Source organism: Pelodiscus sinensis, chromosome 29, assembly GCF_049634645.1.
Source record: "Pelodiscus sinensis isolate JC-2024 chromosome 29, ASM4963464v1, whole genome shotgun sequence".
NCBI lineage: Eukaryota > Metazoa > Chordata > Testudines > Trionychidae > Pelodiscus > Pelodiscus sinensis.
The window spans coordinates 8,472,076-8,496,404 of NC_134739.1; the positions used below are offsets into that span (position 1 = coordinate 8,472,076).

Genomic DNA, 24,329 nt, shown 5'->3' on the forward strand with positions numbered 1-24,329 from the left:
ATCGCGCCTGTGGCGCTGGGCTGGGCGCTCCCGGCCACGGGGGGATCCGCGTCCCGTGGGGCTCGGCCGGGCGCAGCGTGTCGCTGACGGGCGCTGACAGCTGTAGCGGCCCGGGCTCCGCCCGCAGCCCAAAATAGCGGCGCCCCGGCACCGCCCCCAGAGCGAGCCCGGCCATGGCGAGGTGAGTGCGGGCGGCGGCAGCGCAGTCCTGCCCCAGGGTAGGACGCGACCCCGGGACCCCACGCGAGTCACTGCCCCCTCCCGCGGCTGGGACACGACCCCCCGCAACCCACTCGGGTCAGGCCGCCAGTCCCCACTCGAGTCACTGCCCCCCTCGCAGGGACACAACCCCTGGAGCCCCCACATGCCCCCCAACCCGAGTCACTGCTCCCCCTGCTGGGACCCCCCCCCCCCCGCTCCCCACTCGAGTCACAGACCTCCTCCCCCATCTGGGACATGACTCCTGGAGTCCTCACTGGGATCACTGCCCCTCTCCTGCCGCTGGGGCACAATCCCAGGAGCCCCCACATGCCCCCCTGCTCAAGTCATTGCTCCCCCCTCCCCCAGTTGGGACACAACCCCTGGAGCCCCCACTTGGGTCACTGCCCCCCTGCCCCTGGCTGGGACATGACCACTGGCCCTCCCACTGGGGTCACTGCACTCCCCCCCCCCCCCCAGCCCCATTCTGCTCACTGAGCCACTTACCCTCCGCTGGGACTTTTCCTGGAGCCTGGAAAGTGTCTTGCATGTTGGAAACTCTCCCACGGGTTCCAGCCTGGGAATTAGCCATAAGACACCCCGGCTGGGCCGGGGGCCTTCCTTGCCCTCCGCGCTGTCACTCAGGAAATGACCACAGCCTGCAGCTGGAACCACCCGGCTTTGGGCGAGTTGGGCTGGGGTGAGCCCTCTCCACATAGCTGCGGGGACAACTCAGTTGCCGCTCAGGCTTGGAACCATCTGGAGGGGGCAGGGCTTCAGGGACCAAGCTGCAGGCTTTGAGGTTGGGAACTAGCCTGGGAACGAGCCATGAGAGCACTAGCCCGGCCTGTTGGGCCTGGTGGCTGTGGCGTGTGCAGTCCTACCCTGGTGGCCCAGGCTGGTGGAACTCCCAGGCTCGTGTAACACGATTCCACTGGAATTCTGGCCCCTGCTCCTGCTGAGGCAAATGCCATGGGAAAACGGGAATATGCTTACGGAGCCTCAGCCCAGGCTGTTTACAGGCCCGGCAGCCGGCAGCTCCTGCAGACAGCAGCCACCGGTGGGGCAAAAAAGAGAGGTGGCCGTAAAGCAGGAATGTGCTTCCGTGAATGAGACTGCAGCCCAGGGATTCTGTCCCCAGAATAGCAAAGTCTGGACCTCACGGGCAGTTTGGGATGCTGAATAATTATGTTTTGAGTCAGGGCGAATTTCTGTGGCCTGGTGGCAGCCAGCAGGGTCCTAGTGGAATGTGGAAGAATGCGCAGGAGTGCCCTGACTTAGTGCAAACTCGGCTCACTAGGTATTACACAAATCCCTTGCTCCCAAGCCCCGCTCAGCTCCTCTCTCCCCAGTGCCCAGACTAGGGATGTGAAGGGTTAAGCCGTTACCCAGTAAGCACCACCCTTATGAACATAACATAAGAACGGCCGTACTGGGTCAGACCAAAGGTCCATCTAGCCCAGTGTCCTGTCTGCTGACAGTGGCCAGCACCAGGTGCCCCAGAGAGGGTGGACCGAAGACAATGATCAAGCGATTTGTCTCCTGCCATCCCTCTCCAGCCTCTGACAAACAGAGGCCAAGGACACCGTTTTATCCCCTGGCTAATAGCCTTTTATGGACCTAACCTCCATGAAATTATCTAGCTTCTCTTTAAACTCTGTTATAGTCCTAGCCTTCACAGCCTCCTCTGGCAAGGAGTTCCACAGGTTGACTACACGCTGTGTGAAGAAGAACTTTATTTTATTAGTTTTAAACCTGCTACCCATTAATTTCATTTGGTGGCCTCTAGTTCTTGTATTTAGGGAACTAATAAATAACTTTTCTTTAACAGCCCTCTCCACACCACTCATGATTTTATAGACCTCTATCATATCCCCCCTCAGTCTCCTCTTTTCTAAACTGAAAAGAGTATGCTCACTCTTTAAGTGGTTAACCGGCAGCCCGGCTGGCTGGAGCAGCCCCCCACCCGCAGGATCCCAGTTAACTGGTTAAACTTAAGATTTAACCGGTTAACAGTTTAAATGGGATTTTACATCCCTGTCTCAGACCTAGTGGTGCAATGACTGGGTTCTCTGCGGCTCTGCCTGGCAGGGACAACGTTTCAGATAAAGGTGCTTTCCACAGACTTTTCGCCCAGCAGCATCGGCCTGGGCACTCCGTGGCGAGGGCAGCAGTCTGGGGGAAGCGTGACTGCACTCCAGTGAGCGATTGTGCTTAGTAAAGGCGGTCCCTTGCCTTACACATGCAGGCTGTAGGACTCTGTCACTGGGGGGGCTGGGAGAGGTCTGTTCATGGGGTGCTGTACAGATCAAATGGGAAGTGTGGCAACAAGTTTGGTGGATCTGCAGCCAGCTCCTGCCTGCCTGGTGCACCCCCCACTTTTCCTTGGTCTCATGCTCTCTCATCGCGTGGCTCAGGCAGGTGTAACAAAGGCAGCTTAGCACTGCTCTGAGAACATCACACACAGCCTTACATGCTGCTCTGGGTGCATTGAGACAAACAGTGCCAGCTCTTCACCCTGGAATTCTTCACCCCTTCTGAATAGGGATGTAAGCGACTAATCGACTATCCGACAAGCAAAAGCTTATCGGATAGTTGACGCACTCATCAACTAGTTGCTTCCCTCCCCTTGCTGCCTCTATCACAAAGAGGCAGCAAGGGAGGGGGGAAGGAGTGAGTGCTAGGGGGAGCCAACTTAAAAGCCAGCTTCCCCCCCCCCAGCTCCAGCTCTGTGGAAAGGGGTAGGGGTGCAGCAGCAGCGTTCCAACTTTGAAATGTACAAGAGTCCCCACTGGGGCTCCTGTACATTTCAAAGCGGAAGCGCCACATGGAGCCTGGGGCGTCTTGCTGACCCTGGGCTCCATGCTTTGAAATGCACATGTGGAGCCTGGGGTCAGCAGGACTCCCCATTGGCCCTGGCTCCATGCAGCGTTTCAATCTTTGAAATGTACAAGAGCCCCATTGGGCTCAAAGTTGGAACAATGTACAAGAGCCCCATTTCAAAATTGGAACATGGGAGCCCTTATCGACTAATTGGATAGTCAATGGAAATCCCATTGACTATTTGATTAGTTAATTAATCAGAATGTAACATCTCTACTTCTGAACCTGTTTTCCAAGGCAACCTGCAAAAACGCTGTGGTACGACCGCCCGCGGTACGTCTTCCTGGAGTTCTGCGTAGAGGACAGCAAAGATGTTAAAGTCGACATTGAAGACGACCGGGTGGTGTTCAGGTGAGCTCCCAAGCCCTGCTGAGGTGGCCTGGCCCTGAATCGGCAGCTGTACAGCACCCGGCGCGGTGGTACTGCGGGAAGGATCCTCTGGGAGACGATCCATGCCCAGTTCTGAGCTGAGTTTATGTTTTGGCAGCTGTAAAAACGCAGATGGGGTGGAGATGTTCAACAAGATCAACCTGTACGCCAGGGTGAACTCCAAGGTAAGCAAGGGGTTGTGCCCAGGAAAGCTCCTGACACCATCTACTTTTTGGGTGAGTCGCTAAGGTGCGGCAGAATTTTTCGTTGTTTTTTAAGTTTTTCCGAGGTAAGCAGCCGCTCCACGCAGTGAGGTGAAAGAACCATGGGTGGGCCCGGCTCACTGAGCCCATCTCCTCGATGTCTCCAAAGAGATCGTAAAGTTCCGACAAACCGTGGAAGGTTTTTGGGGGTGGGAGGAGTGATTTGCCTCCATCCAGGCCTATCACCTTAACAGGGTTCAAAAAAGAACTAGGTAAATTCCTGGAGGATAGGTCCATCCAGACTTATTAGCCAGGATGGGGTAGGGATGGTATCCCCAGCCTCTTTGCCAGAAGCTGGGAATGGGTGACAGGGGAGGGATCACATGATGATTCCCTGTTGTGTTCCCTCCCTCTGGGGCATCTGGCATTGGCCACTGTGGGCAGACAGGATGCTGGGCTAGATGGGCCTTTGGTATGACCCAGTCTGGCCGTTCTTATGTTCACGTCATGTGATCTCATTGCTCAGACCCCGGACGCCCACCATCTCCAGGGGTTGTGGAGCTTGGTGGGGCACCTAAAAAGTGATGTCGTTAGGTGGCACCTTTGGGTGCTGCTGTGCCACTAGCCTTCCCCAGCCCCCCCCCCATCATCAGTGCTTTGTTTTGGGCTGCCTGCCCCCGAGGATTTTGCCTAGCTCAGTGACTCACAAAAATGCCCAACCAACCCAGCTGCACAGAGATGATGGCCCAAGGCTGTCAGATATCCCCCGAGAAGTCCCCTCTCCTCCTGCAGTCTCCTAATACAGCCAGCTCTCCCGTGCCCCGATTTGCGCTGCGATGCCGGCAGGCTGGGTCCTGGTCTCCCGGCACTTTCCCATGTGCCTCAGAGCTCAGGAAGGGCTTTGTTTTCATTCTGGACGTCTTGGCTTGTTGAGAGGGGGAGGGGTGCCCAGCAGCCACGTCCGGCAAGGGAGCTTGGCTCTGTCCCTTGGCAGGACTCGCAGCAGAAACGCTCCGACCGGTCCATCACCTGCTTCATAAGGAAGTTGAAGGAGAAGGTGGCATGGCCACGCCTCACCAAGGAGAACATCAAGGTAAACACAGCACCCTAGCGGCCCAGGCCCCTTCCTTTGGAGTCACCTTTCCCCGAGTGAAAAGCTCAGTCCGCCCCCACCACCATGCTAGGCTGGGAGCTGGCACAGCACTGCCTGCTGCGCCGCTCTGGCATGGCTGGCTTGGATTTTACGCCCGGGTTAGAGCTGGTGAAAGGTGCACAGGTACCATGGAGAGCAGCCCAGAATCACTCACTGCCCCTGGGCTGAGACCCCTGAGGAGAGGGGCAGTGTGGACCCCCACGCTGGGCTGCTCACAAGGTGCTGCTGAACAACTGGTATTGATCAGGGCTAAATCTCCGGAAGGGCCTTGCAGCGAAAGGCCATATATCCTCGAACTCTAAAGGCGGAAGGCCCCATAGCCACCCCACCTGGGCCTGGATCGGGGCTGGTGTCCATATCCTATCCCCAGCTTGTCCCCCCCCCTCCCAAGGTAAAGTTCTAGATTGCAGACGTGCCCTATTCAGCGCTGCGCTGGCTACCCTCTGTTGTAATCATGGGCAGTGGGTAACGCAGGCAAGGGAAGGAGTTGCCTTCCCAAAACTGCCTGCACTTTCCGCCGGCTGCCTGGGAAGACTGAGGCCACGGCACAGCAGCCTGGTTCCGTGGGAGGGCTAGGAGCTTGGTGTGTCAGCCCCAGGCACGTTCTCCAGCCAGCCAGGAAGGCATTCCGGCCACCTGAGAAGGATGGGGCCTTGCCACCCACTGGATCTGGGGGCAGTAACCTAGGATGAGGGCTGGGCTTGACTCCAGAGGGGATGAGGCCATGGAAAGGGCGTGGCCTCAGGCTTGGTTGTAATGCCCTTTCTCCTGCTCGCACATAGCCAGTCTGGCTGTTTGTGGACTTCGATAACTGGCGAGACTGGGAAGGGGATGAGGAGGTGGAACTGGCCATGACTGCGCAGTACGCAGAGGTGAGTCTTGGGCTCCTGCATTTACATGGGGGGCTGAGCAGGGAGCCAGCTGCGTCACACGATCCCAAGCAATGACCTGCGGCCCCGGCAGAGCCCGCTGGGGCTGAGTCCCTCTGGGCAAAGGTGTTGTGTGGAGCCTGCCTCGCTTATCCCTATTTCATGTGACTCAATGCAAGGTTCCTGGGTCAGGAGAAAAGTCTGAGCATTAGCTCAGTAAAGCATCAATTCTCCAGCACAGGCAAGTGCTGCTGCACTTCGTAAAACTTTGTGAGACCCACTTCACAAAATTAAATGACTATAAAACCTAAAACCAATGTATCTCCTGCCTGGATAACGTCCCCTCTTGCCTCAGAAACTCCCTCTTGCCTCCAGAGCAGTGGTCCCCAACGCGGTGCCCGTGGGTGCCATGGCGCCCGCCAGGGCATTTATGTGCGCCTGCCGAAACATCTGGGCTGGCCCCGCCCCAGCACGAGGCACATGCGTGGTGCCGTCCCCGGGCGCAGGGCACGTGGGCAGCCCCGGGCACGGGGCGTGTGGGCAGCCCCTGCCCCGGGCGCGCGGCACGTGTGTGGTGCCGGCCCTGGGCTCAGGGTGCATGTGTAGCCCCACCCCCAGAAGGGCGGCACATGAGTGGCCCCGCCCCCAGACGCCCAATGCATGAGTGGCCCCGCCCCTGGGTGCCCAGCAGCCACGAAAGGTTCGGGACCACTGCTCCAGAGTGAATGGGGAGGGACGTCCCGTCCCAGCTGTGGCTGTTGGTGGGTGGCTCAGTTTCTCCACCAAGTGGCTCGGAGCAGAAATGCATGGTGGCTTTGGCAGAATGAGGTGAGGTATGGACAATAGCAGGCCCTCTGTCTTCATGTGCAGCAGCAATGGGCAACCTGGGCTCATGAGTAGGCTGCATGATTGGCCTCCTTTATCTCAGTGGGCCGCACGATTGTCCTGGCCACGACAGTCTCCTGGCATAGCTTTGCTCACTGCGCTGGCTTACCTGGAATCGGCGGGATGCGCCGACTGAACCGTAGCAGCGCTGGGATTGGTTGCAGAGGGAGCACCCGGCTCTCACGATGTTGTGTGCAACCAGCGCGTCTCGCACTTCTAGGGTTGCCAGGTGCCCGGTTTTCACCTGGACCGTCCGGTATTTGCAGGCTCCATCCGGTAAAAAAAAACCAGGAAATACTGGACATGTGCAATGTATGTCTGGTATTTCCTGTTTCCCTGGGACTGAAGGCTGGCGGGGATAATTTTCCCCTGCTGAATCTGGTGGGGGCAGGGAGTGAGGAGCGTAGCAGAGTCTAGCGAAGGGGGGGACAGGAGGGAGCAGTGGAGGTGGAGGTGTTTGGTATTTTTTGTTAAACCATCTGGCAACCCTACACACTTCACCTGCCCTGGCTTTACGTGCGTGTCGCTTTAGTAACCCCGGTAGGGAAAAAACAACGTGGATGGAAACCGGCAGAATCCGGCGACCCTGCGCATGGACAATGGGAAACCAAATGTCTCGTGGGTCACGCATAGAACCCCGATAGGCCACAGGTTGCCCGTGCAGGGAGGAGTCAGAGCCACCTGAGAGAAGTACTGAGTAGCAGCCCTGCAATGGCTGCCTAGCTAGGTGCAGGTCCCTGTGAGTGTCTCAGCACCTCCCATCCATGCATTTTTCCTCACCACACTCGGTGAGACAAGGAAGCACCACCCCATGGTACACGTAGGGAACAGGCCCGGCAGCAAGGGGCTTGACAAGGGAGGCTGACTGGTCCAGGGATTGCATCCCGATGCTTTGCCCCACCCACTTGCCCACCCATGGGAGCAGGGGGGCCGTCCTAATACAGCACCATTGTGGGCGGAAGACCCAAGATGGCCGCTGGGTCTTCCGCCTTGGGGTGTAACCTGCAGCCAAAGTCACTTCCAGCCTAGCACCCCGCCTGAGCCAGGCTGGGCTGAACCAGCTGTGCCCGCGTGCATGGCACATGTGCTTCTCCCTTATGGGCAGGGTCACAAGGGGCAGGTGGGCTCCTTGGGGGTGGAAGGCGCTGCCCTGGGGGTGGAGGAACGCCAGCCTCACCACCTTTGTTGTAGGTTCCTTTCTTTATTCCCATGACTGCCTGTGTCCCATCCAGCTCCTGCAGAGGGTCACCGTGAAAGCCCCACCCCCTGCAATGGATGACCTGGAGGTAAGTACTGCTTGGCTGAGACAGTAAGTTCTGGATGATTTTGCATAGCCAGGCTCTTTGCCTCTGGCCCATTTCATCCCAGTGCCCTAGCCTGGCTCCCAAGCTGCTCCATCTCTGCCAGCCGATGGACGGGCTAAAGCCAAACCTCTTCCAGGCCAACAGTCCCTTGTGCTCAGTGGCCCTGTCTTCTGGGTGTGGAGACCTGCTCTGTGTGGTGTGACTTCCCAGCATTACTATCATTGTCCTGGTCATGGATAGATACATGTCAGAACACAGGAGCAGCAGGAATCTAGGAGCACAGGAGAAACACATGGGCTGCGTCTAGACTGGCAAGTTTTTCCGCAAAAGCAGCTGCTTTTGCGGAAAAACTTTCCAGCTGTCTACACTGGCCGCTTGAATTTCCGCAAGAACACTGACGATCTCATGTTAGATTGTCAGTGTTCTTGCGGAAATACTATGCTGCTCCCATTCGGGCAAAAGCCCTCTTCCGCAAATGCTTTTGCGCAAAAGGGCCGGTATAGACAACGCGGTATTGTTTTGCGCAAAAAAGCCCCGATGGCGAAAATAGCGATCGGGGCTTTCTTGCACAAAACTGCGTCTAGATTGGCACGGACGCTTTTCCGCAAAAAGTGCTTTTGCAGAAAAGCGTCCGTGCCAATCTAGATGCTCTTTTCTGCAAATGCCTTTAACAGAAAAACTTTCCCATTAAAAGCATTTGCGGAAAATCATGCCAGTCTAGACGTCGCCATGGTGCATGTAAACCAGTATCACAGCATCATAAAACCCTAGAACTGGTTTTATTGAGTCCAGTCCCCTGCACTCACAGCAGGACCAAGCACTATCTATGCCTGATAGATGTTTATCAAACCTCCTGCACAACTAAGAACTGATGTCTGGCCCGTCCAGTGCAGTATCCGGCTCATGGCAGTAGCCAGTCTCTGATGCTGAAAACCCTCGTCATGCTCCTGACCGGACATGCATCAGAGCTCCTTGATCAGGGTTCCTTCCAGACCCTGTGGCCATTAGCTTATGCCCAGCTGCCTGTGGCCAAGGCTGGTTTTTCAGGGTTTCCTTCCACGTTTTAGGCCCAACACACATTTGAGGCTTCTGGCAACACTGGAGGCCTTTCACATTTCTAACTTGAACATGTCTGGTAGCATGGACTGTCCTTGTTTCACTCCCTTCTATAGTCACACGGCGCATGAAGGGGAAACAACACAGGACCTTTCTAGACTCCCAGTCGATCTTTCTGTCTCTTTTCCAGGATGACATTTGAAAGCACAGCCCCGGGTGGTAAGACCTCCCCTGAAGCACTCTGGCTGGTGGGCCTCCCTGTTGCCTGATGGGAGATGTACCCGCAGACCGGCTGACGGTGACCTGGATTAGCACAGACCTACCCCTTGCTGCACTGGCCTGTGTGGCCTCTGGGATCTGAAAGGACTTAAGGGGAGACCTGCGGGGAGGGGAGTGCTGTAAACAGCTGTTGCCCTCTGCACTGTGTTCCTAGCCCAGGGGAGCTTTGCTGCTCCAGCACCTGATAGTGACGGAGCTGCCTGCCTTCCTGCTATTCCCGGTGGTACCTTTTCTCCACTGGGGGCTTGACCTTCCTCTTGCTCTCTTCCTGTCCCGTCCCCTCCTCTCGAGGCCTGACGGTTCCCCCCCCCCCAGGGGTGCACTGAGCTTTTACACTTGGAGGCCATGCTGCGCATTCTCTGACCGCCCTGGTTTCTCCACAGGGAGGTGACAGCAGCTGCTGAGAAGTGAGTGGGGGAGGGAGGTAGCACCCCAAGTACCACTGTGCTCCAAATGCACCAGGGACCCACCCACTTCAGACTTTGGCTCCAGATTTCACACTCATGGACCCTCAAGCTGGAAAAACCCTGCTGGGCCCGGTTTGCACACCGCTGGACCCAGAGTGAGACTCTTCCCTATTGCATCAGACAGTGTAGTTGCAAACACACTAGCCCCAGAGTTGCTGCTACTCCCATTAGGTACCTATTCCACAGCCAGACACCGCTCAGTGGCAGGCAGGGTCCTGTGTCTCATATCACCCTGTGCTGCCGCTTATATTGCCAAGAACCAGCTCCTCTTGCTCCCAAGGCCCCTCTCTGCGTCCTCTCCCAGGTGTTTGGGGTGGGAACGCAAAGTGGAGGGAAATTCTGTTAATAAAAGATAAACCTGCTACACTGGCTGTTTCTGCACTTGGGTTTCTGCACTCTCATGCCTGGGCCCCATTGTGCAAGTGCCGCTGGTGCCCAGGTTGAACTGGCCTCTGGGGGTGGCCACATGCCTGGCACTTGCAGGGCGCTGGGAGAAGCTGGCACGGGCTAGGGCAGATCCACCCTGCCCAGAGCTGGGGGTGCGTGTTGATTCCTGCAAGGTGGGCCTTGGCTCCTGGGGGCACGTGGGTGAGTCACAAGGGAGCACGTGATTATTGGGATAGCTGTGGGTGGGTCACAGGACACTTGTGGGTGATTCACTGGGGGCATGTGGTTGACTGGACACTCGTGGGTGGGTCACAGAGGGGCACTGAAGACCAGTGGGTAGATCACAGGGGTACACGTGGGGCATTGGACACTCGTGGATGGTGTTGAAATATGTGTAAGCGGGGGAATGATCCCGCTATTGTGGGGAACTTTCCTGGCTTCTATACCACCCCGGTGAAATGAACCAGCGAAAGGATCTGAGTCCCCGCTCCCACTTCCTTTACCCCACGGCCTCCCTGATCCTGAGGGCTCCCCCTCCACTCTCCTGAGTAGCAGAGCCCTTGAAACCCCAACAAGGCTGGGCCCAGGTTTCCTGGGGCTTAATCCCTGACCTTGTAGTCACTAGGGGCAGGAGTTAGGGTGTCCCCACTCCGAGGTGCTCTCTTTACACTGCAGGCCTTCTTGGCCCAGTGATCACTTCATAAGGTTCAAAGCAAATACAATTTATTAAACATCAACTGATTAAAGAGAATAGAATAAGAAAAAAATGAGACTGGTTAAATGAGAACACACAGCCCTGCTCTGTAGCACAGGGACATCAAAACAGCAGCCTGCAGAGTGTAAGGACAGTCCACAGTCTCTTCCTTAGAGACCCCTTAGAGGCCTTGGATGTGCTGCGGGGAGGGGGGGGGGCTGCAGGCTGGACACGTTTGCTCTGGCAGTGACCACACAGCCTCAAGCTCTAAGTGGCCAGACCCCTCTCCCAGTCCAGAGCCTCTCCCCACACTTTGCAGTTCCCCGCTGCTCACCACATCCAGCTGCAGGGTGCCGCTTGGCCAGTCTCTAGCTTCTTGCATTGCTTCTCTGTTCCATTTGGCTCTCTGAGCACTGCCAGTCTGCTGCTCAACACAGGGTCTGCGCTCCTTGAGCTGTGTGTATCTGGCTCAGCTGCTGCAAAAACTGCCCCTTAGCTCACAGCTTGCACTCCTTGGGCTATGTCTCAGCTCTCTGCTTGCTCAGAGAGAGCCAGAACAATCCCAGCTCACAGGGAGGACGGGGCCTGGCCTCTCCCCTTCCTCACTGGCCTGTCCAACCTGTCAATCAGGCTGAGCTGGAGTGTTGGCTGCTTTCCATTGTCTCTGGGGTCTGTCAGTCTCATGAACCCTTCCCCTTCTGAAACTGGGGGCTGGCAAACCAAAAAAGTCCCACAGAGTTTTAGTAAGGGGTAACAGTCCCCTTACATATGTAAAATGCATAGGGGTCTGGGATAGTGGTAAGGAGGTCAGCCTCAGTAAGCATTACCCTTGAACATGTTCTTTTCCTTCATATTTGCAGCCCAGAAAAATAGATAAGCATGCAGCTGCTCTTCTTTGTTGTGTCTTTTATCTACTTTTACTGGTGGGCTGTCTAGACTGGCAAGTTTTTCCGCAAAATCATCTGCTTTTGCGGAAAAACTTGCCAGCTGTCTACACTGGTCGCTTGAATTTCCGGAAAAGTACTGACGATCTCCTGTAAAATCATCAGTGCTTTTCTGGAAATACTATGCTGCTCCCGTTCGGGCAAAAGTCTTTTTCCAAAAGACTTTTGCGCAAAAGGGCCAGTGTAGACAGCACAGTACTGTTTTCCGCAAAAAAGCCCCGATCGCGAAAATGGCGATCGGGGCTTTTTTGCGGAAAACTGCGTCTAGATTGGCCACGGACGCTTTTCCGCAAAAATTGCGATTTTTCCGAAAATGCTTTTAACGGAAAACTTTTCCGTTAAAAGCATTTCCGGAAAATCATGCCAGTGTAGACGTAGCCTACACTGTATAAATATTTCAGGGTTACTTTTCTTGTAATCTCTGTAACCTGCTGATTCGGAAAGTTTGTAGCATAGAAAAGTGTTAATTTAATTTAAAAATTTGTAAATAGTAATTAGGGGCAGGTATAATAATATTCATCCCCTGCTTACTAATGCTCATTTTATGGCAGTTAACATTACTAAATAAGGTTTTAGGAAAAGTAGTGACAGACATGTGAATTAATGGACTAAAATAGACAAAAGGGCCGATTGGTGATTGGTGCCAAATTGTCGCCACTTGGACGTGGTGTTGAATGTCCGAGGAAAACGTGCATGGGCAATAAAGCAGTTCTGTTTACCCCATCCACTCCGGGGTCACCTGTTTCTTTTCTAACAGGTGGGTGACAGAGGGTATGTGGGGGTGGGACACTCGTGGGTGGATGATAGGGGGCACGTGGGAGACAGGACACTCGTGGGTGGGTGACGGAGTACATGGGGGACAGGATATTTGTGGGTTGGTAAAGGCGGTACGTGGGGGACGGGACACTTGTGGGTGGGTGACGGGGTATGTGCGGGACGGGACACTCGTGGGTGGGTGAAGGGGGCACGTGGGGGACGGGACACTCGTGGGTGGGGGACGGGAGCATGTGCGGGACGGGACACTCGTGGGTGGGTGAAGGGGGCACGTGGGGGACGGGACACTCGTGGGTGGGGGACGGGAGCACGTGGGAGACGGGACACTCGTGGGTGGATGAAGGGGCCACGTGGGGGACGGGACACTCGTGGGCGGGGGCTGGGGCACGTGGGGGACGGGACACTCGTGGGTAGGGGACGGGAGCACGTGGGGGACGGGACACTCGTGGGTGGGTGAAGGGGGCACGTGGGGGACGGGACACTCGTGGGTCAGTCCCGCGGCCACAGGCTACACGGAGAAGCACGCTTAAAACACGTGCTGGGTGGAGACAGGCACAGGGCGACAGCCCCGCCCCCTAGCGGTAGCTTGCTCCGCACAGGGAAGCGCTCGCTGTCTCCACCCGCAATGCGCATTCGCCGCCCGCGTGTCCCTTCCCGCTCGCCGTCGCCGCCCGCATCCGCCGGCTGTGTGTGTCCCCTCCCGCTCGCCGTACTCCCCTGCCTGCCAGCCGGCTGCCGCGATGGTGTTCCAGTGCCAGAGGGACAGCTGGGCCCGGCAGGTGCGGAGCCGCGCGGCGAGCGGGGAGGGGGGAGGGATCGCGGGGGGCGCGGCGCGAGGCTCCCACGCGTGACGCCCCCCCCCCCCCGCTTTGCAGTTCACCACCAGGGTCGCGTCCTGCCGCCCCGCGGAGCTGCCGGCCGAGGGCAGCGCGAAGGCGCCGCTGCGGGGCTTCCACGTGGAGCTGGAGGACACGATTCTCTTCCCCGAGGGCGGGGGCCAGGTACGGCGGGGCTGGGTGTAGGGGGCGGGGCATAGACGGGGGCGGGGCCAGGAGGCGGGGGTGGGGCTGGGTCCAGGGGGCGGGGTGTAGGCGGGGGCGAGGCTGGGACTAGGGGGCGGGGCGTAGGCGGGGCTGGGGGCAGGGGCGGGGTGTGGGCAGGGGTGGGGCTGGATCCAGGGGGCGGGGTGTGGGCAGGGGTGGGGCTGGATCCAGGGGGCGGGGCGTAGGCGGGGCAGGGGGCGGGGTGTGGGCAGGGGCGGGGCTGGGTCCAGGGGGCGGGGCGTAGGCGGGGCTGGGGCCAGGGGGTGGGGCGTAGGCGGGGCTGGCCGGTGATCAGAGACTCCTCCCTGCAGCCCGACGACCGGGGGCTCATCGAGGACATCCCGGTGCTGCGTGTGACCCGGCAGGGCCCCGCCGCTCTCCACTTCGTGCAGGCGCCGCTGGAGCCGGGCCGTGAGGTGCTGCTGACCGTGGACTGGGAGCGGAGGTTTGACCACATGCAGCAGCACTCAGGTGACCCGCCTGGGCAACCGGGCTCCTGCCGGCGATTAGCCCCTTGCACCAAGTGCTGGTTGGACGTGGGGTTGCGAAGGTGCCCAGAGCCTTTCCATAGGCCATGGGAGCGTGGTATCCGTGTTGGGGTCTCTTTACCTCGTCCCAGGGTACAGTTACCAAACTACCTGCCAAAAAGGGAAGGATTATTAGTGCCCATTAAGATATGGTCCCACGCTGGTGTGTTTGGATGCTCAGAGCCGTGCATTTATCCATGCTGATAGGACAAGACTTGCTCGTTAAAGGAGTGTCATGTCGCCCAGGAGCCCAGAGTGGTTTTGAATGTTCGCGACTCCTTCTGTGGGTGGTGTGACCAGTGGCCACTCAGTTTTCTTCAGTAGTAGGGAACGGTTTTCTGGAACTCTTGAGAAGGGGGGTGGTATCCCTACAAACACTGTCCTAGTTAATAAATAAGTAATTTTAGATGACTTGGAGGAGCAGAGCTGCTTGCTTTGAACTCTCAACAGGCGACATTCCTTGGAGGTTTCCAGGGATGGCTGGGGGGGTAGTCCTCTGGATGCTTGCTCTTGGGCTTTGACATAAGTGGTGTGCATGTGTATGCAGCTATCAACAGTAAAAGTAAACTAAAAAACTCACTGCCATGGCTTGCACTTCTCTTCCAGGGCAGCACCTCATCACTGCCCTCGCAGATCAGATGTTTGGATTCAAAACAACTTCATGGTGAGCAGGAAAACAGTTCCTTTTAACTCAGCCCTTACAACTTGTTTGGCTTGTACCACCCCGCTGGGTTCTGAGGGACGAATGTAGGTTAATGCCCGGGCGAGGTGGGGGTGTGTGCAAAGACATTCCCCTTGGCTGCAGAGGGCTTGGGAAAAGTGACCGTGCTGGAGAGAAGCTGTGTGGAACATTGCTCTGCCTCTCTGTTCCTGTCTCTCAGGAACAAAGCACACAGCTGGTGCTATGTAAGCAACAGGGAGCGCATGCGGGGCACCATGCTGAGTGCTGCCTGGAGGGACTTTTGAGCTTGTCTTCTTCCTTGTATTGGCGGGCATATTTGATGTGTGGGGGCCTTGCAGGGAACTAGGCCATCAGCGCACTCTCATTGAACTGGACACGCCCTCGGTGACAGCAGAACAGGTGGCAGCCCTGGAGAAGAATGTGAATGAGAAAATCAGGGCCCATATTCCTGTGGTAGTGAAGGAGCACTCCGAGGATGACCCAGAGATTGAGACAGTGAGTAGAAACGGAGAGTGCAGACAAAATTCATTCCAGAGCCATGTGGGGCAAAGGGGAATTTGCCACTCAGTCTCCTTTTAATCCCAGGGGTGCGAGTTGCTGTGCTTGCCTCTCTGGTTCTCTTGCTAGGTGAGAAGCCGTGGCTTGCCAGATGACCACACAGGGCCAGTGCGTATCATAAGCATTGAGGGCATAGACGATAACATGTGCTGCGGGACTCATGTCTCCAACTTAAGTGACCTGCAGGTAAGGGTGGTGTCCTGCTTCTGCGCCTTCAGTGTTCAGGCATCAGCCTGTAGATCAGCTGGTACCGTAGGAGTCCCTGGATCTGCAGGATTTATGGTTCCTCTGCATGTTGTCCCTGTTGGACAGAGAATCCCAATTGCAAGCCAGAGTGAGCGTGGTGGGACAAAGCCCCACACCTTGTGCTCCCTTGATACCTTTAGCCTAGAACTCAGTCCTCCCAACTGCTGTCCTCTACATGGAGAGAGGCGTGGCCACGGAACACTGTGTCACTTGTCTGGGCACTCATTAATGGATCTCAAAGTCACCATATTATCTCAAACCAATTTCAAGAGCCAGCTGAGCAGGAAAACTACAGAGCTTAATTTCGTTTACAAGTGTGATTCCTACAACAGAAGTCTAAACAAAGACCTTAACTGGATGGGCCGCTACATTCCACATCCTAATGACATAACAAAGCAAACAATGGGTACTTAAAATGGGTACGAAGTATTCTTATCAGCTTCGTTTAGCATGGACACTCTAATTGACAATTTCTTTCCCCTTTTCTTTCTTCTTTTTCCTCCCCCCCCCCCTCTTTCCACTCTGTGCTATTTATTTGAAAACTGGACCGACCCCTTAAACTCCATTCATCTGAAGAAGTGGGTTGTGCCCACAAAAGCACATGATACCATCAACATGTTTTGTTAGTCTCTAAGGCTGTCTCTACACTGCCAGTTTTTGCTGCAGAAAATATGCTAATGAGGGACTCATTTGCATGAGTCACTCATTTGCATATTTTCTGCCAATCCGTTTTTGAAACCTGTGCTGGAGACACTTCAGTGAGAATTCCCTAGTGACCCTCATGCAGAATTATATGAAACCAGGAGCAGCCCAAGGCGGGCTGTGGCAGCTGGCGCCCCAGGCGAAACGCGCAATCAGCACCCCCGCCTGCACGGCTGTCAATGGGGTGACATCATCATCAGGCGCCCTGTGACGTCATCATCGGGCACCGTTGAAGGCGGTGCCCTAGGCGATGGCCAAGTCAGCCTATATCCAGGGGCTGCCCCTGGATGAAACACAATCCCAGAGCTGCCTCTGGGTTTCGGTGTCCTTCAGTCAGCTTACTAAGTCAAATGACCCTTCCCTTATAGTTCATATGCTTGGTACACTGTAGGGTGGGACACTGTGGTGTAGATGGCTGGGTGACGTATCTCATCCAGGCATCTTAGACAGCATTGACACATGGCTAATGAACTGCAGCTCATCTATTTTTTGACTATATCTGAAGGCTGATTTCAGTGGATTTCATTTTGGAGACAGAGTTGACAAATGGTCTCATGGGAACTCTAGCAGTGTGTGTGTAATGCACCATTGTGCCTCTGATCAGGGTGTTTGTTTTTTGCTTAAGGTTATTAAGATCCTTGGCACAGAAAAGGGGAAAAAGAACAAAACCAACCTGGTCTTCCTGGCAGGAAATCGCGTACTGAAATCCGTGGAGCGAAGTCACAGCACGGAGAAGGCACTAACCTCGCTGCTCAAGTAATGCTCTTTTCTTCTGTTTCTCCGAGCCTTGCTTCTCTTTCTCACACAGAGGAACAGCATGTAACCCTAGAAAGGGCATTTCTAGCGTCTGGCAGAGTGTTGTCTGCTGCCACTTCATTGGCGGCACACTCTCTGGCCAGCACCTTGACGGCCCAAACTCTGCCTTGGTTTTTCCAGGAACGGTGCAGATGAGCATGTGGAAGCTGTGAAGAGGCTGCAGAATTCAGTGAAGCTGCTTCAGAAGGTACAGCCGAGGCCCAGCACCTGCCCCTGCCGTCTTTCCATCCAGGGTCTGAGCTATAGTCATAACAAGAGTGCTCTGAATGAGCTTATTTAATGAGAATTGAGAGTTAGAATCTCTCTTGAGTGGATCCCAGAGGTTGTGAAAATTGTGACTCTGTCTGTCTCAGGAAAGGCCATTCCAGACTCCATCCCATCCTCACACTGACATCCTGGCTATGTCTAGACTACAGGCTTCTTTCAGAAGAAGCTTTTCTGGAAGAGATCACACTGCAAAAGCACATCGAAAAAGCGATCTGCTTTTTCGAAAGATAGCGTCCATTCTGTGCGGACACTATCTTGCTTGTCGGCTGTGATTACTATGGTCGGAACGGCCAACAGGGCAGCTATGCTTTTTCCTCTTTCCTCTTCTTGCAAAAGAACTCCCTCTTCCCCGTCCACACACGCCTTTTTCCGAAAGAGCTCTTTCAGAAAAAGGCTTTCGTGTGGATGTAATTGAAGTGTTTTTCTGAAAAAAAAACAAAAAAAAACAAAAAAAAAAAAAACCTCTTTTAAAAGGTTTAAAAAGAATCCCAGTTTACACAAATTTATTCATTAGAAAAATGGAGACAGAAGCCCAGCAGCAGAGTGGGGGCTATCCTGTTTATTGTGTCGAGTGTAACATGTATGATTACCTGCCCTGTGGGCGGGTGGCATATGTGTGCACCTGTTGCAAGGAGCTCCTGACCCTCAGAGACCGAGTTCGGGCTTTGGAGGCCAGGGTGGCTGAACTGGAGGAGCTAAGGGAGGTAGAGAGCTATGTTGATGAGACTTTCCAGGACACTGTAGTACTGTCCCACCTCCAGTCTGAGAGCCCCAGTGCTCTTAAGGAGGATGAAAGTCTCAGGGGAACAGAGCATTCAATGGGAGCAGAGGGAAACCATCCCGTAGTTGGGACCCTCCTCCCAGAGGATGTTGCGGTATCCTCTTGCACTGAGGATACCTCTGAGGAGGAGGGGATGCCAGTTGTTAGGAAGAGGCAGGTGTTAGTGGGTGATTCGATCGTTAGATAGTTGGGTTTGTGATGACCGGGAGAACCGTATGGTCACTTGCCTGCCTGGTGCGAAGGTTGCGGATCTCTCGAGGCATCTAGATAGACTTATATGTAGTGCTGGGGAGGAGCCGGTGGTCGTGGTACATGTAGGTACCAATGACGTAGGGAAGGGTAGGAGAGATGTCCTGGAGGCCAAATTTAGGCTGCTAGGAAAGAGACTGAAATCCAGGACCTCTATGGTGGCATTCTCAGAAATGCTTCCAGTTTCACGCACAGGGCCAGGTAGGCAGGCGGAGCTTCAGAGTCTCAATGTGTGGATGAGATGATGGTGTAGGGGAGAGGGGTTTAGATTTATTAGGAACTGGGGACACTTTTGGGAGAAGGGGAGCCTATACAGGAAGGACGGGCTCCACCTAAACCAGGGTGGAACCAGACTGCTGGCACTAAACATTAAAAAGGCACGTAAATCGGAGGGAGACCTCTCTTAGAGGAGAATCCATTGATAGAGATTCTCTAAGCTGTAGTCAGAAAGAGAGGAGGGGAGAGGGCAAACCATAGGCCACAGCAAACACACAACCGCATACAAAGGAATCCAATGCACCAGGGAAGGGCAGACAAATAAGCAGTGGCAAATTTTTAAAGTGCTTGTACACAAATGCTAGGAGTCTGACTAATAAGATGGGTGAACTAGAGTACCTCGTATTAAATGAGGAGATTGACATAATAGGCATCACTGAAACCTGGTGGAATGAGGAAAATCTGTGGGACACAATCATACCGGGATATAAAATATATCGAAAGGATAGAGCAGGCTGGGTGGGTGGCGGAGTGGCACTGTATGTGAAAGATAATGTAGAATCAAACGAAATAAAAATATTAAGTGAATCAACATGTTCAATAGAATCGCTATGGATAGTAATTCCATGCTCCAATAATAAGAAATTAGCAGTAGGGATATATTACCGACCACCTGACCAGGACAGCGATACTGACATTGAAATGCTAAGGGAGATTAGAGAGGCTACCAAAATAAAGAACTCTATAATAATGGGGGATTTTAATTACCCCCATATTTACTGGATACATGTTACCTCAGGAAGAGAAGCAGAGATAAAATTTCTCAATGGCTTAAATGACTGCTTCTTGGAACAACTGGTGTAAAAACCCACAAGGGGAGAGGCAATTCTCGATTTAGTCCTGAGTGGAGCGCAGGATCAGGTCCAGGAAATAACCGTTACAGTACCGCTTGGGAATAGTGACTATAATATAATAACATTCAACATTCCTGTGGTGGGAAGAACACCTCAGCAGTCCAGCACCCTGGCATTTAATTTCAAAAAGGGGAATTACACAAAAATAAGGAGGTTAGTTAAACAGAAATTAAAAGGCACAGTGACTAGAGCCAAATCCCTGAAAGCGGCATGGAAACTTTTTAAAGACACCATAATAGAGGCCCAACTTAAATGTATACCTCAAATTAAAAAACATAGCAAGAGACCTAAAAGAGAGTCACCGTGGCTTAACCACCATGTAAAAGAAGCAGTGAGGGACAAAAAGTTATCTTTTAAGAAGTGGAAGTCCAATCCTAGTGAGATAAATAGAAAGGAACATAAACACTGTCAAATCAAGTGTAAAAATGTAATAAGAAAAGCAAAAAAAGATTGAGGAACAGCTAGCCAAAAACTCAAAAAGAAATAACAAAATGTTTTTTAAGTACATTAGAAGCAGGAAGCCTGCTAAAAAACCTGTGGGTCCCCTAGATGATCGAGCTATAAAAGGAGCCATCAAGGACAATAAAGCCATTGCGGAGAAACTAAATGATTTCTTTGCTTCAGTCTTCACGGCTGAGGATGTTGGGGAGATTCCCGAATCTGCACCGTCCTTTGTGGGTGATGAATCTGAGGAACTGTCCCGGATTGAAGTATCATTAGAGGAGGTTTTGGAACAAATAGATAAACTTAATATTAACAAATCTCCGGGACCGGATGGCATTCATCCAAGGGTTCTAAAAGAACTCAAATGGGAAATTGCTGAGTTATTATCTGTGGCTTCTAACCTATCCTTTAAATCGGCTTCCATACCTAATGACTGGAAGGTAGCCAACGTGACACCAATATTTAAAAAGGGCTCTAGAGGCGATCCTGGCAATTACAGACCGGTAAGTCTAACTTCAGTACCGGGCAAATTAGTCGAAACAATAGTAAAGAATAAAATTGTGAAGCATGTAGAAGAACATAATTTGTTGGACAAAAGTCAACATGGTTTCTGTAAAGGGAAATCTTGCCTTACTAATCTGTTAGAGTTCTTTGAAGGGCTTAACAAACATGCGGACAAGGGGGATCCAGCTGATATAGTATACTTGAATTTTCAGAAAGCCTTTGACAAGGTCCCTCACCAAAGGCTCTTGTGTAAATTACATGGCCATGGGATAAGAGGGAAGGTCCTTTCTTGGATTGAGAACTGGTTAAAAGACAGGAAACAAAGGGTAGGAATAAATGGTAAATTTTCAGATTGGAGAGGGGTAACTAGTGGTCAGTCCTGGGGTCAGTCCCAAGGGTCAGTCCTGGGACCAATCCTTTTCAACTTATTCATAAATGAGAAAGCAGTGAGGTAGTAAAGTTTGCAGATGATACCAAACTGTTTAGGATAGTCAAGACAGAAGCAGACTGTGAGGGACTCCAAGAAGATCTCACCAAACTGAGTGATTGGGCAACAAAATGGCAAATGAAATTGAATGTGGATAAGTGTAAAGTAATGCACATCGGGAAAAATAACCCCAACTATACGTACAGTATGATGGGGGCTAATTTGGCTATGACAAATCAGGAAAGAGATCTTGGAGTTATCGTGGACAGTTCTCTGAAAACTTCCACACAGTGTGCAGCAGCGGTCAAAAAGGCAAATAGGATGCTAGGAATTATTAGGAAAGGGATAGAAAATAAGACCCAGAATATCTTACTGCCCCTGTATAAAACTATGGTACGCCCACATCTTGAATACTGTGTACAAATGTGGTCTCCTCACCTCAAAAAAGATATTTTGGCCTTGGAAAGGGTTCAGAAAAGGGCAATTAAAATGATTAGGGGTTTGGAACGGGTCCCATATAAGGAGAGGTTAAAGCGACTGGGACTTTTCAGTTTAGGAAAGAGGAGACTGAGGGGGGATATGATAGAGGTCTATAAAATCGTGAGTGGTGTGGAGAGGGCCGATAAAGAAAAGTTATTTATTAGTTCCCTAAATAGAAGAACTAGAGGACACCAAATGAAATTAATGGGTAGCAGGTTTAAAACTAATAAAAGAAAGTTCTTCACACAGCGTGTAGTCAACCTGTGGAACTCCTTGCCAGAGGAGGCTGTGAAGGCTAGGACTATAATAGAGTTTAAAGAGAAGCTAGATAATTTCATGGATGTTAGGTCCATAAAAGGCTATTAGCCAGGGGATAAAATAGTGTCCTTGGCCTCTGTCTGTCAGAGGCTGGAGAGGGATGGCAGGAGACAGATCGCTTGATCATTGTCTTCGGTCCACCCTCTCTGGGGCACCTGGTGCTGGCCACTGTCGGCAGACAGGATACTGGGCTAGATGGACCTTTGGTCTGACCCAGTACGGCCGTTCTTATGTTCTCTGTACTGTAGACATACCCTCTGTCTGCAACATGGGGTTTCCTTTCCTTGCAGAACAACTTGAACTTGCTTAGAGACCTCGCCGTTTTGACAGCCCAGAACTTCAAAAGCAATCCAGGCCGAGGCCGAGTGTTTGTGTTACACAGGTAAAGGCAGAGATCCGGGGTCGGGATCACAGGCCCTGGGGCCAGAACGGAGTATCGTGATCGCCTTGTCCGACCTCCTCTATAAACACAGGCCAGCAATGTCCCACGGCAGCTGCTGTGCATTCAAGGCTGTTTATAACACAGATTCATAAATCCAGACATTCTTGAAGGGAGAACATAAACTAAGGAAACAAAATATTAAACTAACTGCGTTGATCTGTTGCAAGGACTCAGTCTAACTGGGCTGAATTTCAGTTGCTGAACTCCGCTGGTCTTAGAGCCAAGCAGTAAATATGTCTGATGAGCCCACCCTGCTGGTGAGAGCGTCAAAAAAAAAAAATGGTAGTGCTCCATTGGTTACTGAGGAAACACTTTAATAATGAATCATTTGTGGGTGAGAAACATAGAAGGGATTGCTAGATAAATTGCTAATCGCTGTCCTAACAAGGAATGGCCCAAGCCCTGAGTCTGGCACAAAGTGAGGCGCTCATAGAGGGCCTGGGTTCCAGCTTCCCTGACAGTGTTTGAGAAGAAGCCAGTGGGAAATTTGATTCTCAGAATCAGCCTAAAGCCCAGCCAGACCATGCTGGTTAGCGTGGGGCGTTTGATTTCGGAAGTTTAGGCCCAAAGGCCGCCAACACCAGAGGCATGACTGGAGTCTCTGTGCCTGGACACCAAATAGTCAGAAATACTTTTTACTCTTCACAGGAAAGATGGGGACTCGGAGTTCATGAATATCATCGCCAACGAGATCGGGACAGAGGTTAGCACGCTCTGGCTTGGCCTCGCTCCTAGCTGGCACCTTGCCTCTCCCCACCCTTTATCAACCCTCACAACGCACTGTCTGGCAAACAAAGGCCTCGTTAGCTACAGGATGTTGTGGCCTAAGCTGTTGTCCACATCAGGGCACCCCAGGGATCTGGAGGGACCCTGCTTGTCCCAGAGAGATGGGAGCTCGTTTCCATGGCGATGGCCTTCCGTGTGTGTGTGTGTGTGTGTGTGTGTGTGTGTGTCTCTCTCTCTCTCTCTCTCTCTCAAAATGTGTGCCCTAAACAGCCTCCCCTCCAGTAACCCATGTGCTACAAAGAAGAGGGGTGTTCTCACTCACGCATGGGACTCCCCTCCCCGCTGCTCAAACAAGGGGTGCAGCACTGTTCTGCATCAGCATCCATCTCTCTTCACAGGACACCCTGCTCTTCCTGACCGTGGGAGACGAGAAGGCAGCTGGGCTCTTCCTGCTGGCCGGGCCCAGTGAAGCGGTTGAAAAATTAGGCCCCAGGTAAGCTGCTGTGTGGCCACCTGTTACCTGGCAACCTCCCTGACCAGCCTGGGCAAAGATGAGACCTGTCCAGTCAGCCTCCAGACCTAGCTACTGTCCAGACCCCCAGCCAACTCACAAAAGGAAAAGAAAACTTCCACCAGGAGATTTCAGTCCAGCAGGGGCTCTCAGGGCATCCCACCTGGAACGTTCCTTCTCCTGGGGCTTCCTGCTGCTTCCCCTCACCCCGTCTGTTAGTCTCCAGCCCCCTTTCCTGCTGCCCAGATCTATCCACCCCTGATAAGCGAGCAGGGCTCCCTGGCCCTTAAAGGAGCAGGCCAGTGTGATACACACCGGCTACGCTACTGTTGTTATTAAGGAAGGGAAGTGGAGTTGTGGCTGCTTTGATCAGAGAATTGATTTTCACTGGCATCTGGCTCAATGTCGAGGCAGAGCCGGTGCGAGAACAGACGAGCCATTTCCCTCCTCTGCCCTACTGGCGCGCCCCGTTTGGGGCTGTGTGCGAGCACACCCAGCCCTGCAGCGTGTGAATCTCTTCTTTTATAGAGTGGCGGAGCTGCTGGAAGGGAAAGGAGCCGGGAAACGGGGTCGCTTCCAAGGCAAGGCGACCAGGATGAGCAGGCGAGCCGAGGTGCAGGCCCTGCTCCAGGACTTCCTTGGCCACCAGAGCCTCGAGGAGTAAGGACCCGCCCTCAGGCTAGGAGTTCCCCATCTGCTGCTCATTGGTGACAGGGTCACTTGCTGACTCCCTCTAGACCAATAAAAGTTGTGTTCTGAGAATGACGCGTGTATGTGCGCGTGCAGAGCCCTGACCATCAAGCCGCCTGGGCTCTGATGTCCTCAGGCCAGGTCCTGTGGCTCTAGGGGGTGCCCAGGTGTGTGTGGGGGGGAGTGTTTGGGACAGGGGACGAGCAAGGGGTGTGGGTGAATTTGGACGGGGGGGCCAATGCCCTGTGTTTCTCTTTGGCCTGGCCATGTGGCAAACTTTCTCCAGCTAAATGGCACAAATAGCTTTGTGAACTAGACACT

At 53.5% G+C, this 24,329-nt stretch overlaps 1 protein-coding gene across 3 annotated transcripts; it reads left to right on the forward strand.

Moving 5' to 3' along the window:
• LOC102460926 (putative protein PTGES3L) lies at positions 1–24,080 on the forward strand. Of its 3 annotated transcripts, XM_075911521.1 has the most exons (17): positions 28–181; positions 3,319–3,432; positions 3,569–3,635; positions 4,648–4,746; positions 5,589–5,678; positions 7,793–7,846; positions 13,341–13,466; positions 13,820–13,979; positions 14,642–14,699; positions 15,056–15,212; positions 15,345–15,461; positions 16,849–16,979; positions 17,160–17,226; positions 21,930–22,021; positions 22,730–22,784; positions 23,206–23,300; positions 23,847–24,080. In XM_075911521.1, exons 1-17 carry the CDS (start codon positions 174–176, stop codon positions 23,980–23,982), a joined length of 1,626 nt encoding a protein of 541 aa, XP_075767636.1. In that variant the 5' UTR covers positions 28–173; the 3' UTR covers positions 23,983–24,080. The 3 variants fall into 3 exon arrangements, with proteins under 3 accessions (XP_075767635.1, XP_075767636.1, XP_075767634.1); XM_075911519.1 differs by lacking the exons at positions 28–181; positions 3,319–3,432; positions 3,569–3,635; ... (1 more) ...; positions 5,589–5,678; positions 7,793–7,846 and adding an exon at positions 13,086–13,244; XM_075911520.1 differs by lacking the exons at positions 13,341–13,466; positions 13,820–13,979; positions 14,642–14,699; ... (6 more) ...; positions 23,206–23,300; positions 23,847–24,080 and adding an exon at positions 9,111–10,028 and having other exon boundaries at positions 1–181.
• The last annotated feature ends 249 nt before the right edge of the window (positions 24,081–24,329 follow it).

Bases quoted from the DNA above. Each gene is read 5' to 3' on its own strand.
- LOC102460926 (XM_075911521.1), top strand. The intron at 13,467-13,819 runs GTACGGCGGGGC...TCCTCCCTGCAG, and splicing joins TCCCCGAGGGCGGGGGCCAG to CCCGACGACCGGGGGCTCAT. The intron at 17,227-21,929 runs GTACAGCCGAGG...CTTTCCTTGCAG, and splicing joins CAGTGAAGCTGCTTCAGAAG to AACAACTTGAACTTGCTTAG.